General features: G+C 46.3%; 3 protein-coding genes across 3 annotated transcripts; all 3 read right to left on the bottom strand.

Annotated features, from left to right (window-relative positions):
* Window positions 1-1,066: 1,066 nt before the first annotated feature.
* Window positions 1,067-2,029, bottom strand: LOC306911587 (olfactory receptor 2C1-like; the record flags this gene model as incomplete). The annotated part of the gene is made up of 1 exon (XM_079487054.1): window positions 1,067-2,029. One exon carries the CDS (start codon window positions 2,027-2,029, stop codon window positions 1,067-1,069), a length of 963 nt encoding a protein of 320 aa, XP_079343180.1.
* Window positions 2,030-3,164: 1,135 nt separating this feature from the next.
* Window positions 3,165-12,770, bottom strand: LOC306911586 (olfactory receptor 52N5-like; the record flags this gene model as incomplete). The annotated part of the gene is given in 4 exon segments (XM_079487053.1): window positions 3,165-3,304; window positions 3,307-3,316; window positions 3,318-3,838; window positions 12,728-12,770. Coding segments are annotated over 4 exon segments (714 nt in total).
* Window positions 12,771-15,568: 2,798 nt separating this feature from the next.
* Window positions 15,569-16,528, bottom strand: LOC306911585 (olfactory receptor 4E2-like; the record flags this gene model as incomplete). The annotated part of the gene is made up of 1 exon (XM_079487052.1): window positions 15,569-16,528. One exon carries the CDS (start codon window positions 16,526-16,528, stop codon window positions 15,569-15,571), a length of 960 nt encoding a protein of 319 aa, XP_079343178.1.
* Between the last annotated feature and the right edge of the window lie 146 nt (window positions 16,529-16,674).

The raw sequence follows: 16,674 nt of genomic DNA, 5'->3' as shown, positions 1-16,674 counted from the left end.
TTGGCATGAATTTGTATGTCTCTTGGAGAACGGAAAATGTTAAAAGCAAAGAAGAATAATTTACAGTTGTTTGAAATTGTTAATAAATTATTTTAGGCATTCCGAATTAAAAAGGAATAGGTGGTATATACGTGTTCACCAGAAGATGGCACCAAATAATTACATTGACATCACATAATTTACAGTGTGATATTCAAACCAGAATGTTGCATTAATGCATGTAAAACAGGCCTGTTTTGTGCTTTGTTATAAATGCATTTACATTTAGAAACATTGGAAGCAATTATAACAACATAGGCAACAAAATGCACAAGTGCATCAAAAGTCCATTAAAGCCTAGCACAGTATACAAAGCTAAGAATAGTGAGGTTAGTACAATTTTTTGATTTATTTTTTATTTCTTAAGAAGACATAAAAGAATATAAAATCAATCAGCTACATGTTGACGGAAGAGATGCGTTTTCAGGCGTTTTTTAAAGATCTTGTAGCAGCAGGCATGATCATATATCATGTTTCCCTAACAGCAGACACGTGTACTTTATCATAAGCACTTGTTATGCATATTTTATTTACACAAATAAACAGTAAATAAACATAAAAAACTGCTTACAAATGACATGAAACAATTGATAAATTTCATTCTTTATATAACCATTAGATGCAGAAACATAGGGATATAGAGGAACTTTCAAAATTGCAGTTTTCATTAAGGAAAATTAAAAGTTTTTTTATATAAATTCAACCAAATTCTATACAAAGGAATAAAGTAATTTGAAATAAAAATTGTCACGTTCATTTCAGGTAAGAAATAAATAGAGATGTGTTTATATAAAATATAAACACAGCCTATCATTTATTTAAAAGGTAGGGTCTTTTTTTACAGCTGAATTAAATACAGTACATGGAAGCAAAGTGTAACGAATTAAGAAAAGAACTGACATAACACAGTAATGATTGAATAATTTTTACAGTGTACAGTCTAACCAAAATCTCACAGTTTGTTAGAGAATGTTTGTTGTGAATGTGTCTCAATTTCATAATTTAAATAATTTTGTTTTGCAATTATTTAATGAGCACAAATCAATTTCTTGTTACAAATGCCTAATCTAATCTTTAATCTTTGGAATGCATACTTCACCTTCATTCTAATAGGAGTTAATACTACTCCATAGATTATAGGATTGATCAAAGGAGGAACAACCAAGTAGGAAACTGATAAGAAGTTATTAAAAGCCTGAGGCAGGTTGTTAATTCCAAACCGAGTATTTAGAGAATTAATGAGTGACCACAACACATAATTTGAAAAAGCTACCAAATGTGGAAGACAGGTGGTGATGAACTTCTTGTGATTTTGCACAGAGTGCTTACAAGCGATTATTATTTTTACATAAGAACAAAACACAAAACATACCAGAACATTAATAGCACATGTAAATATTCCATTAATGACAAACTGAGCAGTATCGACTTGACAGGCAAGCCTTTCTAAAATCCAGGTCTCGCAGTACAGTTTGTCTATCTGGTTCATGCATAGTGGATACCGGAGAGTCATCATTATCATCAATATTGCAGTGAAGCAAGGAAACATCCAAATGAAAGACAGCAGTCTCCAAACAGTGACAGATGTCATAACAGTGTGGTAGTACAGCGGTCTACATATAGCTAAATACCTATCAAACGCCATTACACTCAGATTAGTAAACTCACCAAGTGCATATGTGAAAATGGCAAAACTTTGGATAACACATTCTTCCAGAGAGATAACATGTGTTTTGACAAGTAAATAATATAAAAAGGGTGGATAAAATCCTGTGACTCCATATAATCCATTTATACATAAATTACACACAAATATGTACATGGGCTGGTGGAGAACTTTATCCAGAAGAATGATCAAGATTAATAGTGAATTGATAAAAATCGTCAAGAAACAGCCCGGAAGTGCAAAAGAGAATATAACAATTTTGGACATGCTGGAGTCATTAAAAGCTGTGAGGGAGAACGAAGAAAAGGTGGAGATGTTGTCCATTCCACTTGAAACTAATGCAGATCAGAAACACAAGGTAAAATAAGATACATAAAATACACATGAAAAAATTGATTTATCATATTCAGTCATACACAAAGTTTAAAAAGTCAAAATGAAAAGACATTATTTGTTGACAAACCTTATAAATTACCAAATGATAATAGTTTATACATTAAGGATTTAAAAAACCCTAATAAATGTTGCGGTGCTCTTGAAAGGCTCCTCCACTGTGCGCCAAATTACTTGTACAGTTTTTATACTGCATAACAGAGGGTGGGATATTTTTGATCGGCCCTATGATAATTGGGGCCTAATGTATAATGTATGTTTTTTAGATAGCAAATCTCATGTCTTGCCATTTTAGACTTGAGTAATGTCTTATGTATTTAATTGTGTCACTTTTGATTAAAGTTTCTGCTTGATCACATATGTAAATAATAAAATTATTAATTTGACAGTAGGCCCCATGTGGTAAAAAGAGCAGTTGATGATCGAATAGTACACCCCATTCCAATATGTTTCATATAATAATAAATAATGTATAATACTTAAGAAAAATAATTCATTTTCTTTTTAAAATAAAAATCAAAATAGTCATATTTCTGATGCACATTTTGCATATTTAAAATGTACGAACAAAGAATAAAAACATTTTACAGACTGGGTCACAATTAATTAAATATTTCAGGCACAAGGGCTTTTGGGTATTTTGTACTGTTTATTGAAAGTTAATTGCACCTGAAATTTAGGTTAGGTTTACATCATTTTAACAGATTTTTCTATTCACTTTATAGGCCTACATACTTTTGAGTTAACCTTGTAATTTATATTATTCATAATAATCATTTTCTGTCATTTATAATATGTATAATATGTTCATACACTGTACAAGTCTTACCAGTTTTCAAATAAACAAAAATGTACACAAGAAATCTCATTATTGAGTCTAAGTGGAAGGAAAACAATTTTTTTGACCTGCTATAACCTGCTAAACCAAACAAAGAAGAAATGTATTTTTGACAGTTTACATACAGTATGTCACACCAGGAATATGGGGAAAAGGCTTTCGTTTTGTCACATTGTTTTTATACAGTATTAAAAGTGTACATGTGTTTTTCTTTCTGTACATTATGTTTTACATCTTTTTTGAACTTCTGAAATATATATTTTTGACACAGCATGAGGGAAACGCTCTTTTGCGCACTGCCTTAATATTTAATCCATAGATTTGAGGATTAACAACAGGAGGAACTATAATTAGTTCTAAAGCCAATTACGCAGACTATCCTGGAATATCATTAGCACCATATCTGCTATACATGACATCAAAAAGTACAGAAAAAACACAATTTATAATTGACAGTAAATGTGGCAAACATGTTTGCCAGAATTTTCTTCTGTTTTCTAAAGATGCTTTACATGCAGCGATGAGTTTAATGTACGACACTATGATAACAACCACCAAAGATAAACATGTGACAATTATAAAATATCCAAAAATATTATTAACAAAACTTGAAGCACAAGACAGTTTTACAATTGACCAGTTGTCACAATACAATTTGTCGATGTGATATTTACAAAGCGTCCTGAAGTTTGATAACAGGGCTGTTGGAATTGAGTAGCAGTTAGGTATAATCAAGGACAACAGAATTAATTTCAAACATGTGTTTTTAGTTAATTTGGAATGATAATCCAAAGGTCTGCATATGGCTACATATCTGTCATATGACATGACTGTTAATATTGTAACCTCAGTAATTAAAGAGCTGTAGATAACGTCTCGGTTACGTATGTAACCTCCGTTCCCTGATGGAGGGAACGAGACGTTGTGTCGACAGAATGGGGTTTGACTTGAGAACCTACCTTCTCTGACTGACTTGAACAGGCCAATGAAAATTGGCGAATGAAATTTGCATGCCGGACTCCGCCCCCGGATATCCGGGTATAAAAGGGAGCCGGCGTGCTGCATTCATTCACCTTTTGTGCTGAGGAGCCTGAGGATCTTGCCCCGACTGCTGCAGCGGGCGGCCAGCGTTGTGGCATGAAGGACACAACGTCTCGTTCCCTCCATCAGGGAACGGAGGTTACATACGTAACCGAGACGTTCCCTTTCTGTCGGTCTCTCGACGTTGTGTCGACAGAATGGGGTTCCTCAGAAAACGCCACAGCGCTGTGCCGCGTCACAATTCCTCGCGAAGCGACGTTGACTGGCCTGGGCGTGTCAAAACGTGGGCGCTAGCATGAATTGCAACCTTCCAGTGGAAGGGAAGGGGTCCAGAGCTTACCTACAAGATGGGAGCCCCTTCCTCCGGCCGTCACGGACGGCGGCCTAGTTCTCTTAACAGCGAGAAGCCGCCCGGCACCGTAAGGGCCACTGGGAAGCGTGATTCCCCCCTGAGGGAACGCGCTACGGAGACCACTTCCTACCGCAGGGAGGAGTTTAGTGGAGATTCACACACGGTCTCACCGGATAGGGGAGAGCACGTGGGAGACATGCAGACACGAGATGGTGTCGCGAGCAGGTGAAGTACACCTGGGAGAGGTCATGGGCCATCGATTGAGAGCCATTCATGAGAAGACATCAGACGGAACCGCCCTGTGGGGGGGGTTACCACGTGTGGAGCACTAGGCCTTGTTTGAGTCACTGCTAGAGCTCAGAAACAGGCCAAGGGAGGCAGGGCTGCTCCGCCGAGCCCGCCGCCGAGGAGTGCTTAGTGATGGATGGAATGCCTACTCTTCGCCCACGTGGGGGGAAGAGGGGAGGCTGGATAGCACCACGTCTCACCTGTGGAGGGGTGCTATCGCAGGCGTACGCCCACCGGCTGCCGGAACTTACCTGGCGGTGTCTCGTAAAACTCTGGCAAATACCGGTTCCACGCGGAGGCTGTAAAACCTCGCGAAGGTGCTGGGCGTAGCCCAACCCGCAGCTCTACATATGTCTGCCAGAGGGGCGCCCTGCGCCAGTGCCCACGAGGAGGCCACACCCCTGGTGGAGTGTGCCCTCACTGCAAGCGGGCACGGGAGATCCTGTGATCGGTAAGCCATAGTGATGGCGTCCACGATCCAGTGCGCCAACCTCTGTTTGGAGACAGCCCTCCCCTTGTGCTGACCTCCAAAACAGACAAAGAGCTGGTCAGAGCTCCTGAAGCTCTGTGTGCGGTCCAAGTAGAGGCGCAGCGCGCGTACTGGACACAACACGGAAGGGGTTGGATCTTCCTCCCCAGAAGGGAGCGCCTGCAGGTTCACCACCTGGTCCCGGAAGGGAGTGGTGGGAACTTTGGGCACGTAGCCAGGCCGGGGTCTCAGGATAACGTGAGATTGACCAGGCCCGAACTCTAGGCAATCCGTGGCCACGGAAAATGCTTGTAGGTCCCCTACCCTCTTGATGGAAGCGAGCGCCACTAGGAGAGCCGTCTTCATCGAGAGATGAGAAAGAGCGGCATCTCCGAGGGGCTCGAAGGGGGGCCTCTGGAGGCCCGCCAGGACCACATTGAGGTCCCAAGAGGGAACGGAGCGCGGACGGGCTGGATTCAGCCTTCTCGCGCCCCTCAGGAACCTAATGACCAGGTCGTGCTGTCCCAGAGACTTCCCACTAACTGGTTCGTGATGAGCGGCAATTGCGGCTACATACACTTTCAGCGTGGAAGGGGAGAGATTGCACCCCAGCCCTGCAGGGAGGCGTCGGTCGTCACCACGACGCGCCTCGAAACCTGCCCAAGAGGGACCCCTGTCCGCAAAAAGGTCATTGAAGACCATGGGGTTAGGGTGCGCCGGCAGAAGGGCGTGATCGGGACGCGCCTGCTGCCGGAGTGCCACGCACTCCAAGGAACTCTGCTCTGTAGCCAGTGCTGTAGCGGTCTCATGTGCATCAACCCGAGGGGGACCACCCCCGCCGAGGACGCCATGTGTCCCAGGAGCCTCTGAAAATGTTTCAGGGGGACCGCTGGCTGCTGCCTGAAGCTCCTCAGGCAGGTCAGCACCGACTGGGCACGCTCGGAAGAAAGACGTGCCAACATGGAGACAGAGTCGAGTTCCATACCGAGGAAAAGGATGCTCTGCACAGGGGAGAGCTTGCTCTTCTCTCGGTTGACCTGTAACCCCAAATGGTCTAGGTGCCGGAGCACCAGGTCCCTGTGTGTACACAACAGATCTCGTGAGTGCGCCAAGATGAGCCAGTCGTCGAGATAGTTGAGTATGCGCACCCCCTGCTCCCTGAGGGGAGTGAGGGCGGCCTCCACGACCTTCGTAAAGACTCGAGGAGACAGGGACAGACCAAATGGGAGGACGCGGTACTGATATGCCTGTCCCTCGAAAGCGAACCGTAGGAACGGCCGGTGACGAGGGAGGATGGACACATGGAAGTACGCGTCCTTCAGGTCGATCGCCATGAACCAATCCTGACGCCTGACGGACGTCAGAATGCGCTTCTGCGTTAGCATCCTGAACGGCAGCTTGTGTAGGTGCTTGTTCAGGGTACGCAGGTCCAAGATGGGGCGCAGCCCGCCACTTTTCTTGGGGACAATGAAATACGGGCTGTAAAACCCGGAGTACATCTCGGCCAGAGGGACGAGCTCGACCGCCCCCTTCGCCAGAAGGGTAGCGACCTCGGCCCGAAGCACGGGAGCATCTACTCCCACTGATGTGAAGAGGATGCCCCGAAACTTGGGTGGGCGCTTGGCGAACTGAATCGCATAGCCGAGACGGATCGTTCGCTCTAGCCACCGTGCTGGTCTGGGAAGAGCCAACCAGGCTCCCAGGTACCGAGACAGGGGGACCAGAGGTTCGATCTGATTCATTGCCCCCGTGGGGGGTGGTTCGATGGCTGGCAGTACGGCTCCCTCGACGCGGGGGGGACCCCGGGGAGGAGAGCGGCTCTGCCGAGGTGCCTGTCGGGCGATATCGCGGCATACCGCACCGTCTGACTGAGGGTGCTGGTGGCCACTGAGAGTTATACCCAACCGTGTGTCTCGCCGAAACACAACGTGGGGTAGCCGAGCACCGTCCTGCGGAGGGTGAGAGCGGCTGTGAGAAAGACCCAGGGGGAGAGACAGCTCTTTTCGTGAGAATGTGGGCACCAGGCCCTGAAAAGGGCCCGGCTGGTGTTGCTGGGACGGGGCAGGCACCGTCCCAATCCGACCCTCCGGCGATGTAGTTGCCTGGGTCGGGCCCGGTGGACTCGATCTCCCTGGGTTCACCCCGTCAGGAACGCTTCTGCTTCCGCGGAGGTTGGTGACGGGATGGTGCTCTCCTCTTCGACGTCCTTCTCCGGGAGGCCGCCTGTGCAGGGGGCGCTGGGGCCGGAGTCTGAGTCGGAGAGGGGCGGGGCTGCTGGGAAGCAGACGCCGCGCGGGACCTCGACGGACGATAGGCGGCCGGGTCGCGGCGGGGCAGGATGTGTTTAATCGCCTCCGTCTGCTTCTTTACAGTCGAGAACTGCTGAGAGAAGTCCTCGACCGTATCACCAAACAGCCCACCCTGCGCGATGGGAGCGTCGAGAAAGCGAACCTTCTCAGCGTCCCGCATCTGCGCAAGGTTGAGCCAAAGGTGTCTCTCCTGGACCACCAGTGTGGACATCGTACGACCCAGGGCTCGCGCCGTCACCTTCGTCGCCCGGAGAGCGAGGTCAGTGGCAGTGCGGAGCTCCTGCATTAGCCCTGGGTCGGACTTTCCCTCGTGCAACTCCTTCAACGCCTTGGCCTGATGGACCTGCAGGATGGCCATGGCGTGAAGAGCCGAGGCAGCTTGACCCGCAGCGTTGTAAGCCTTCGACACCAGCGATGCCGAAAACTTACACGCCTTGGAAGGGAGCCTTGGTCGATCCCTCCAGGTGGCAGCTGTCTGCGGGCACAGGTGCACCGCGACTGCACGCTCCACCTGTGGGATGTCGACATAGCCCTTAGCTGCCCCGTCATCGAGGGAAGTCAGGGCGACCGAGCCAGTCTGACGTGCACGCGCCGAAAAGGGGGCGTTCCAAGTCCGACTGAGCTCCTCATGCACCTCCGGAAAAAATGGTACCGGGGCCGACCGTGGCTTAGAGTCACGGCCGGTCCCGAGATACCATGTGTCCAACCGCGAGCGTTGGGGAAGAGGCGGTGCGGTGCACTGCAGCCCAATACTCGCGGCGGCCCGGGAAAGCATGGCTGACATCTCGACGTCCGCTTCATCCTGAGCTCGACCCCCCGGGGGAGGAAGCTCCAAGGACTCGTCGGGGTCGGATGCCAGGAGGTCGCCCTCCGATGCTGCGAGCGACATCTCATCGTCGTCACGCCCCGTGTCCGAGTGCGTGACGGAGGAACAAGGCGGCGTACCGCCTCTTCCGGGACGGTCAGACAAGCGAGGTGGGGCGTGAACGGTCCGCGAGCCGGTGGCTGACGGATTGAGGCTCACGGTAATTCCCAAATCACCCTCGGTGCTCGCCGAAGCGGACGGCAGGGCTGATGCCACTGCTGCCGCAGAACGGGAAGCACTCGAGGTGGTGGCTGATTCTCGCAAGAACGCAGCCACCCGTGACCGCAATGTCTGAATCACCATCCGCCCGCAGTGCGGGCAAGATGTATCCACAAATGCCGCCTCAGCGTGCTGGAGTCCCAGACACCTGAGGCAGACATCGTGTCCGTCCCCTTCCTCAATGAGTGCGCCGCACCCACGAGCACAGCGGGACATGCCGCGCTGTAGAATGTCTTAAGCCCTGAAAAGGGCTCGCTCTTTAGAAAGACGCTTTGGCAGTTGCCGAGACGCCCAGGGGAAGTCACAGGAATCGGGACAGTCCGCTGCACCACGTCGTAAGACCAGCAACACGTAGAGATTGTCTGCAGAGTCGTCAGCATGAGATGCGAAGGCTCCGAAGAACAAAAGGTGAATGAATGCAGCACGCCGGCTCCCTTTTATACCCGGATATCCGGGGGCGGAGTCCGGCATGCAAATTTCATTCGCCAATTTTCATTGGCCTGTTCAAGTCAGTCAGAGAAGGTAGGTTCTCAAGTCAAACCCCATTCTGTCGACACAACGTCGAGAGACCGACAGAAAGGGAACAAAGGTTTGCAGAGAACATAAGTGAAATGAGTTCACATATGAATCCAAGAGCAAATTAGACAAACATATAGGGTAGAATCCTGATGCTCCATATATCACATTTACACACAGATTACACATTAACATGTACATGGGTTCATGAAGAGATTTCTCCATGATAATGACAGAAATTAGTCGAATATTAAATGTCAAAATTAGCAAATAGAGGAAAAGAAAACAAGTAAAATATATATGCCTGTATGATTTTGATTCTCTGGGCACCATGAGAGTCAACATCACAGGATAAGAAGAGTTCTCCGTCATTGTATGGTCTCTAATATCACATAAAAATATGTATGCAGTAAAAAGAACATAAAAAAAAGAATTAAACAAAGTTCCCAGGAACAACTTCCTAAAGCTTCAGTTGCCGTTGTTAATTGTCTCTGTCTGAGTTGAAACGGTTACTGTTCTTCACAGTCAGAAAAAAAGGCAAGTAAACAAATCGTCTCGGTTACGTATGTAACCTCTGTTCCCTGATGGAGGGAACAAGACGTTGTGTCGAAGCCGACAGATGGGGTTCGCCCTTGAGAACCAATCATCTCTGACTATTTTGAAAAGGCCAATGAAATTGGCGAATTCCCCCGGATATCCGGGTATAAAAGGGGAGCCGGCGTGCTCATTCATTCACCTTTTGTGCTGAGGAGCCTGAGAGCATCTCGTGACTGCTGCAGCGGACGGCTATTGTCGTGGCATGAAGGACACAACGTCTTGTTCCCTCCATCAGGGAACAGAGGTTACATACGTAACCGAGACGTTCCCTTTCTGTCGGTCTCTCGACGTTGTGTCGAAGCCGACAGATGGGGTTCCTATTGAAAACGCCACGGCACTAGCCGCGTCACAATCTCTAGCGAAGCGACGTTGACCGGCCTGGGCGAGCCACACGTGAGCGCTATCGCGAAATTTGTAACCTTCCAGTGGGCAGGCAGGGGCTCCCAGAGCTTTTGGCAAAGATGAGTAGCCCCTGCCCTCGGCCACCACAGACGGAGGCCTTGTTCTCTAAACGAGAAGCCGTCCGGTACCGTAGGGCTACTGGGTAAGCGCTGTTCCTTCAATGAGGACGTGCGCTACGGAGACCACTTCCCACCCTAGGGGGGAATACAATGGAGACACCAACATGGTCTCACCAAATAGGGGAGAACTCATGGGAGGTATGTGCGGAATGCCGCAAGGTGGATGTCCACCTGGGGGAGGTCATGGGTTGCCACGCGGGGAACCATCTCATGACGACATCTCAGACGGAACCACCCTAGTGGGGGGTTACTACGTGTGGGGCACTAGGTCCGGTTAGAGCTATATGTAATAACTCAGCTTGATACCCGGCCATAGGCGGCAGGGCTGCTCCGCCGAGCCCGCCGCCCTGAGTGCTTATTGATGGATGGACGGACTGCCTATTCTTCACCCTTGGGGAAAGAAGGGAGGCAGCCCATAGCGCACTGATCTACCTAAGAAGGGGAATGACGCTATGCGCAGGCGTACGCCCCACGACTGCTGGTCTCACCTGTTGGCAAGACTCGAGCTGCCGAGTCCCCACGGAGGTTTGCAAGCCTCTGCGAGGTATAGCGTAGCCCAACCCGCAACTCTACAGATGTCTGCCAGAGAGGCGCACTGAGCCGATGCCCACGAGGAGGCCACACCCCGAGCGGAGTGTACCGTCACTCAAATGGGTACGATCCAGCGCGACAACTCTCCTTGGAGACAGCACTCCCGTTGCTGACCTCCAAAACAGACAAGAGCTGCTCAGGGCCTTGAAGCCCTCTGTGTGGTTCGAGTAGAGGCGCAATACGCTTACTGGAGACCCCACGTACAGGTCGGGTCTTTCTCCCGGTGTGGGAGCGCCTGCAAGTTCACCACCTAGTTCCCAAAAGGGGGGCGGCGGAACTTTGGGCACGCAAGTCGGCCGGGGTCTCAGGATCACGTGAGAGTCACCGGGCCTGAATTTTTTGGCAATCGGTGGACACGGAATGCTTGCAGGTGCCTCACCCTCTGGATGGACTCGAGCCCCAGCAGGAGAGCCAACCCCCCTCGCAGAACGAGGAAGGGGGCTCTCCGCAGGGCCCGAAAAAAGGGGACCCAAAGGTCCACCTTAAGGTCCCAAGAGGGTACGGGGCGCGGACGAGGCCTTAGCCCCTCGCGCCCTAGAGGAACCTGATAATCAGGTCATGCCGCCCCAGAGGCTCACCAGCAGCTGGTACGTGATAACCGCGACAGCGGGTACCCACGCTCCCATGTGGAAGGGGAGATTACTCCCCAGCCTCTCCTGCAATAGGACAGCACGTTCCTGAGCGAGCAATTCCGCGGGTCTTCTCCTCGAGAAGAGCACCAGGACGAGAAGGGGCGCCACTTAAAGGCATCCAGCCTTGTGGGCATGGCCCTTGCCTGAGTGACAGTCTCCACCACTGTGGGGGGTAGATCATCCAGGAACTCCTCGTCCCATCCAGGAGCCAGACCCAGAGGTCCGGCTCGAATGCCACAACGCGTCCATCCCCTGCGAGTAGGCCCTTCGCCAGGGGATTTGGCCAGGGGGAGTTGTCGTCAGGAGTATTAGCTCCGAGGACCAAGTGTAGTTGGGCCCGTAAGGCGCAACTAGCAGCACTTGATACTCCCTTCCCAGACCTTGCACAGGACCTGCGCAATGAAGCTCACTGGGGGGAAGCGTAGTTCCGCTTGTCCCGCGGCCAGCTGCACGCTAGGGCCTCCGTGTCGAGGGGGGAGCCTCGACCAGGGAGTGACCAGCGGCACTGGGTGGTGTTCAGGGAGGCAACAGGTCCCCCTGTGCCCACCCAAACCACACCCAAGCCGGCCCGGAGGGGTGGAGCCGTCACTTCCCAAGAGGTGTCAACTGACGAAAAAGCGCTTGGCTGTCTGGTTCAGGACACCCGGTGGGCGTGTGACATGCCGGGGCTTTGCCACCTGCTATCTCCACTGGAGGCTGCGCGCTAGGGCCTCCATGTCGAGGGGGTCCTCGTCCAAGGAGTGCCCAGCGGTACTGGGTGGTGTTCAGGGAGGCAACATGACCGCCGCCATCTTCCTTTATACCCGTATGTACGGGGCAGAGACTGGCGTGCGCGTGCCATTCGCCAAGCCCATTGGCGTTTTATAATTAATTATCTCGGAGAAGGTAGGTTCTCAAGATCAAACCCCAGTCAGTCTCTCTACACAATGTCTCGTTCCCTCTATCAGGGAAAGGAGGTTACAGACGTAACCGAGACGTTTTCAGGATAGTCACATCCAAAACGGTTCCTGAAAAATAAAATAAAGTAACTATTTTATGTTCTGTGAAGAGACGTCCTTTCTTCATTTGTCAGGTATTTTTGCATCTGGTTTGTACATTTTAATTCACGGAAATCCTACAGTATGAAATCCTACTGTAAGTATGTTTCTCAAAAACTGTGTCCTTGTGTCCTAGCATTTCAGATTCTCAAACTCTTCCTGCACGTTCAGCATCCCTTGATTATTGATTCTCCACAACTGTGTCTGCCAATCAGCACCATATAACTGCATTCAACACCCTTCACCACAGCACGCTCCTACATAGACTCAAAAATGATGTCGGCATTAAGGAATTAGCTTAGAAATGGCTTAGATCTTATTTGTCCGACCGTTCGCAAGTCCAGCACGGTATACCGCAGGGCTCCGTCTTAGGGCCTTTTCTCTTCGCATTATACATGCTACCTCTAGGAGATATAATAAAGCGCTACAGAGTTAGTTTTCACTGTTATGCTGATGATATGCAACCTTATATTTCTTCGAAAGCCTCATAAAAAAATAGCAATTCCATTGAATAGTGGAATGCATAGTCGATATGAAAAAGTGTATGAGTAACAATTTCTTATTACTGAACTCGGACAAAACAGAAGTGTTACTTTTTGGACCGAAAACCGGCATACGTAACAACCAAGAATATTGCTTAACTATTAACGGATGTTCCATAAAATCCTGCTGCGCAGCTGTTGCTCATTGTGATTGTGATAGGTTTCCACATGTATTCCCTTGTTTGCTCTTGTTCATTGTTTTACGTGGCAATGCGTAAGTTTATTTGTCAATCACTTTTATATTCATTTTGTTGATACTGCAAAATGTGAATATATCTCTCTCTATATATATACAGTATATATGTATATATATATATATATACTGTATATATATTAATCCACATGAATGCTGTGGATGGACTTCCGATTGACATAATCGGCCTCATTTTGGAAAGGAGGTGAATGATTGATGGGAATATGGGTGCCATCAATGCACTTAATACAACAACATGTACACCATTCACCTGCAATCCTGTGAAACACCTCTTTGATTGCTCTCACAGGTTTGTGGCCAGGAAACTTATCAAAACTGTACAAAAAGTTATTGAGAGTGAGGCACAATTTTCTTACTGCTCTGCATACAGTTGCCTTGCTAACGTGCTCTGCATCCCCGGTGTTATATAGAAAGCTACCATTAGCAAAGAAACGTAAGGAGGTACAAAGAATCTGCTCAGATGTAAAAGAGCGGCTTTGACGAGTGAGGTTTGTGATGTAAGGATGTGTGATGTAAGGATGAAGCGGAGTGTGGATAAATGTAATGGACTGTAAAGTAAAACAGTATCGCTCAAATAAAAAATCCTCAGGATATAATAAACATCCAAACAGGGCCTCACCATTCTCTCCCGATGGAACAATAACTCTCTCCGAATTAATGCAACTTCCACATCTACAGGTTCCTGAATAAACGGACATGGCATTTTAATGTCTGTGTGACGAAATTGTGCATGATTAAGGAAAACGAATGAAAAAACAAACGGCGTAGGCAATATCAACGCCACTCGCGCTTCGAAAAGGGGGCGGAGATTGTACCAAACCCGGGTTTGTGAAATAAAAGCTGTTCACGACCAGGTTAGGTTCACAGAGTAGGTTACTATGGTTACTCAATTTAAGAATAAGATTTCTCGATTTCTGAAACGGGCTTGATTTACACCGCGGTCGCGGGTTTGATATAGCTCGCGTTCTGAAACGGAAAACCCAGAGTATCCCGTTTTCTGGGGTTAACTTACTCTGAGTTTGCACTTACCCTGCTTTCTGAAACGGGGTCCCAGTACTTGACGACCAACACCCCAGTCCCCATCAGCTTTCCCACCTCAGAATTCAGAGCCAACCGCCTGGAGGACTCATACAGTGATTCATTTGAACCTGTAAAGAGTTTACTTGTATTTGTTAATATGTAAAAGAAACTAAAAACAATATTGCTTTTTGTAAAATAATGCCATCACAAGGGGATAAAAGCGTCTGCCAAATGTCAAATGTAATGTAATGACAAGCTGTCAAAACAGCACATCATGTGCTCAACAGAACAAGACACAAACACCAGATCCAAAGCTCGACTTGATCAGTATCATGACACTGTAGGTAATTTGGCCGGGGCTTTTTTCACGTGGGTGGTGGGAAAAAACACGGACATGTAACAGCAATATCAAGACCCACGGCTTTATTATTATTATTATTGATAGTATGTTTTTATTTATAAAAAATTGTGCAGACAGGAGCTTTTACCGACTGTTCTATCAGAGAGTAACAGTAGGTGCTGCTAAACTTAATAGAGCATATGCATGACATTTTCACAGTTGTTTGTCATGGAGACGACAACAATGTTTCAAAACCTTGCACTTTGAAACCAGTTTTCAAAAGTTTGCTTTTCATTCCAACAAAATGCTGATGTTATATAAGTGAATGGTCAAAACGGATTAAGGTTTTCCATTTTTAGTCAAACAATCCATAAAGAAACAAATAAAGTGGGAAAATTAAGATGGACAAAAATAGCATTTAAAATCTACTTGTAAAAATTTAGCTTACAATGTTTCTACCCACTCACATGCACAAATGTTCCTCAGATGTATTAAGAATATAAAAATAAGGAATGGCACTATTTCTGTTATTGTAGAAAATGTTATACGTTATAACCCTTGACATACATTTGACCTAAACTGTACAGGGTTTCTCAAACGTTTTCATAAGGCCCCCTTTGTGTGGCGTGCATCGCTTTGTGGCCCCCCAAATAAAGACAAATAATCTTAAACTTAGAATTTAATCAAACTAAAAACATATTCAGCTATACAATGCTGAAAATAAATCTTTTTTAGTTGGTGGTCTTATTTTTCTGTTGTTTGATTGCATAAAATATGTGATAAATATTGATATTTCATAAAAAGCCACAAAAAATACATTATATATCACAGGTGCACACTGTAAAAAGTTTATAAATCAACAAAATATAAACAACAGTTGGAAGAAAACTGCAATAATTAGAAAACATGTAGACTGTATTAAGACCTACTGTCAAGCAAAGAACAACTATGTTATGTAATTTATTTAAAAGTCCATGTTTGTTTTTGACAGTTTGCATATATAAGATCAGAAATATGTTTCTGAGAAACACACTCTTTCTCCTGCGCATTTCACATGTATTTTTATATTCACTTGTATATTATGTTCTTCTTTTTTTTTTTACTTCTAAAACATTTATTCTTGATACAATGCATGATTTGAAAACCTTTTTGCGCACTGCCTTAATTTTTAATCCATAGATTAGAGGATTAACAACAGGAGGAACAATAATTAGTTCTAAAGCCAAAAAATTACGCAGACTATCTGGAATGTCATTTGCACCATATCTGCTATACATGACATCAAAAAACCAAGCAATAATTAAATTAATAAGTGACAGTAAGTGTGGCAAACATGTTTGCCAGAACTTTCTTCTGTTTTCTAAAGATGATTTACAGGCAGCAATGAGTTTTATGTATGATGTTATGATAACACCTACAAAAGAAAGAATTTGGACAATAATAATATATCCTATAAGATTATTAACAAAACTTGAAGCACAAGACAGTTTTACAATTGACCAGTTGTCACAATACAATTTGTCGATGTGATATTTACAAAGCGTCCTGAAGTTTGATAACAGGGCTGTTGGAATTGAGTAGCAGTTAGGTATAATCCAGGACAACAGAATTAATTTCAAACATGTGTTTTTAGTTAATTTGGAATGATAATCCAAAGGTCTGCATATGGCTACATATCTGTCATATGACATGACTGTTAATATTGTAACCTCAGTAATTAAAGAGCTGTAGATAACAAAGGTTTGCAGAGAACATAAGTGAAATGAGATCACATATGAATCCAAGAGCAAATTAGACAAAAATATAGGGTAGAATCCTGATGCTCCATATATCACATTTACACACAGATTACACAAAAACATGTACATGGGTTCATGAAGAGATTTCTCCATGATAATGACAGAAATAAGTCGAATATTAATTGACAATATGAGCAAATAGAGGAAAAGAAAACAAGTAAAATATATATGCCTGTATGATTTTGATTCTCTGGGCACCATTAGAGTCAACATCACAGGATAAGAAGAGTTCTCCGTCATTGTATGGTCTCTAATATCACAAAAAAAATGTTATGCAGAAAAAAATAAATAAAGACAATATTAAACAAATTTCACAGGAACAAGCAAAAAAAGCAGACACTTCCTAAAGCTTCAGTTGCCGTTGTTAATTGTCTCTGCCTGAGTTG

The sequence above is a fragment of the Barbatula barbatula genome (genome assembly GCF_947034865.1).
Source record: "Barbatula barbatula genome assembly, chromosome: 22".
NCBI classification, from domain to species: domain Eukaryota; kingdom Metazoa; phylum Chordata; class Actinopteri; order Cypriniformes; family Nemacheilidae; genus Barbatula; species Barbatula barbatula.
The sequence above is the reverse complement of the archived record's forward strand: the minus strand, read 5'-3'. Positions and strand labels throughout refer to the sequence as shown.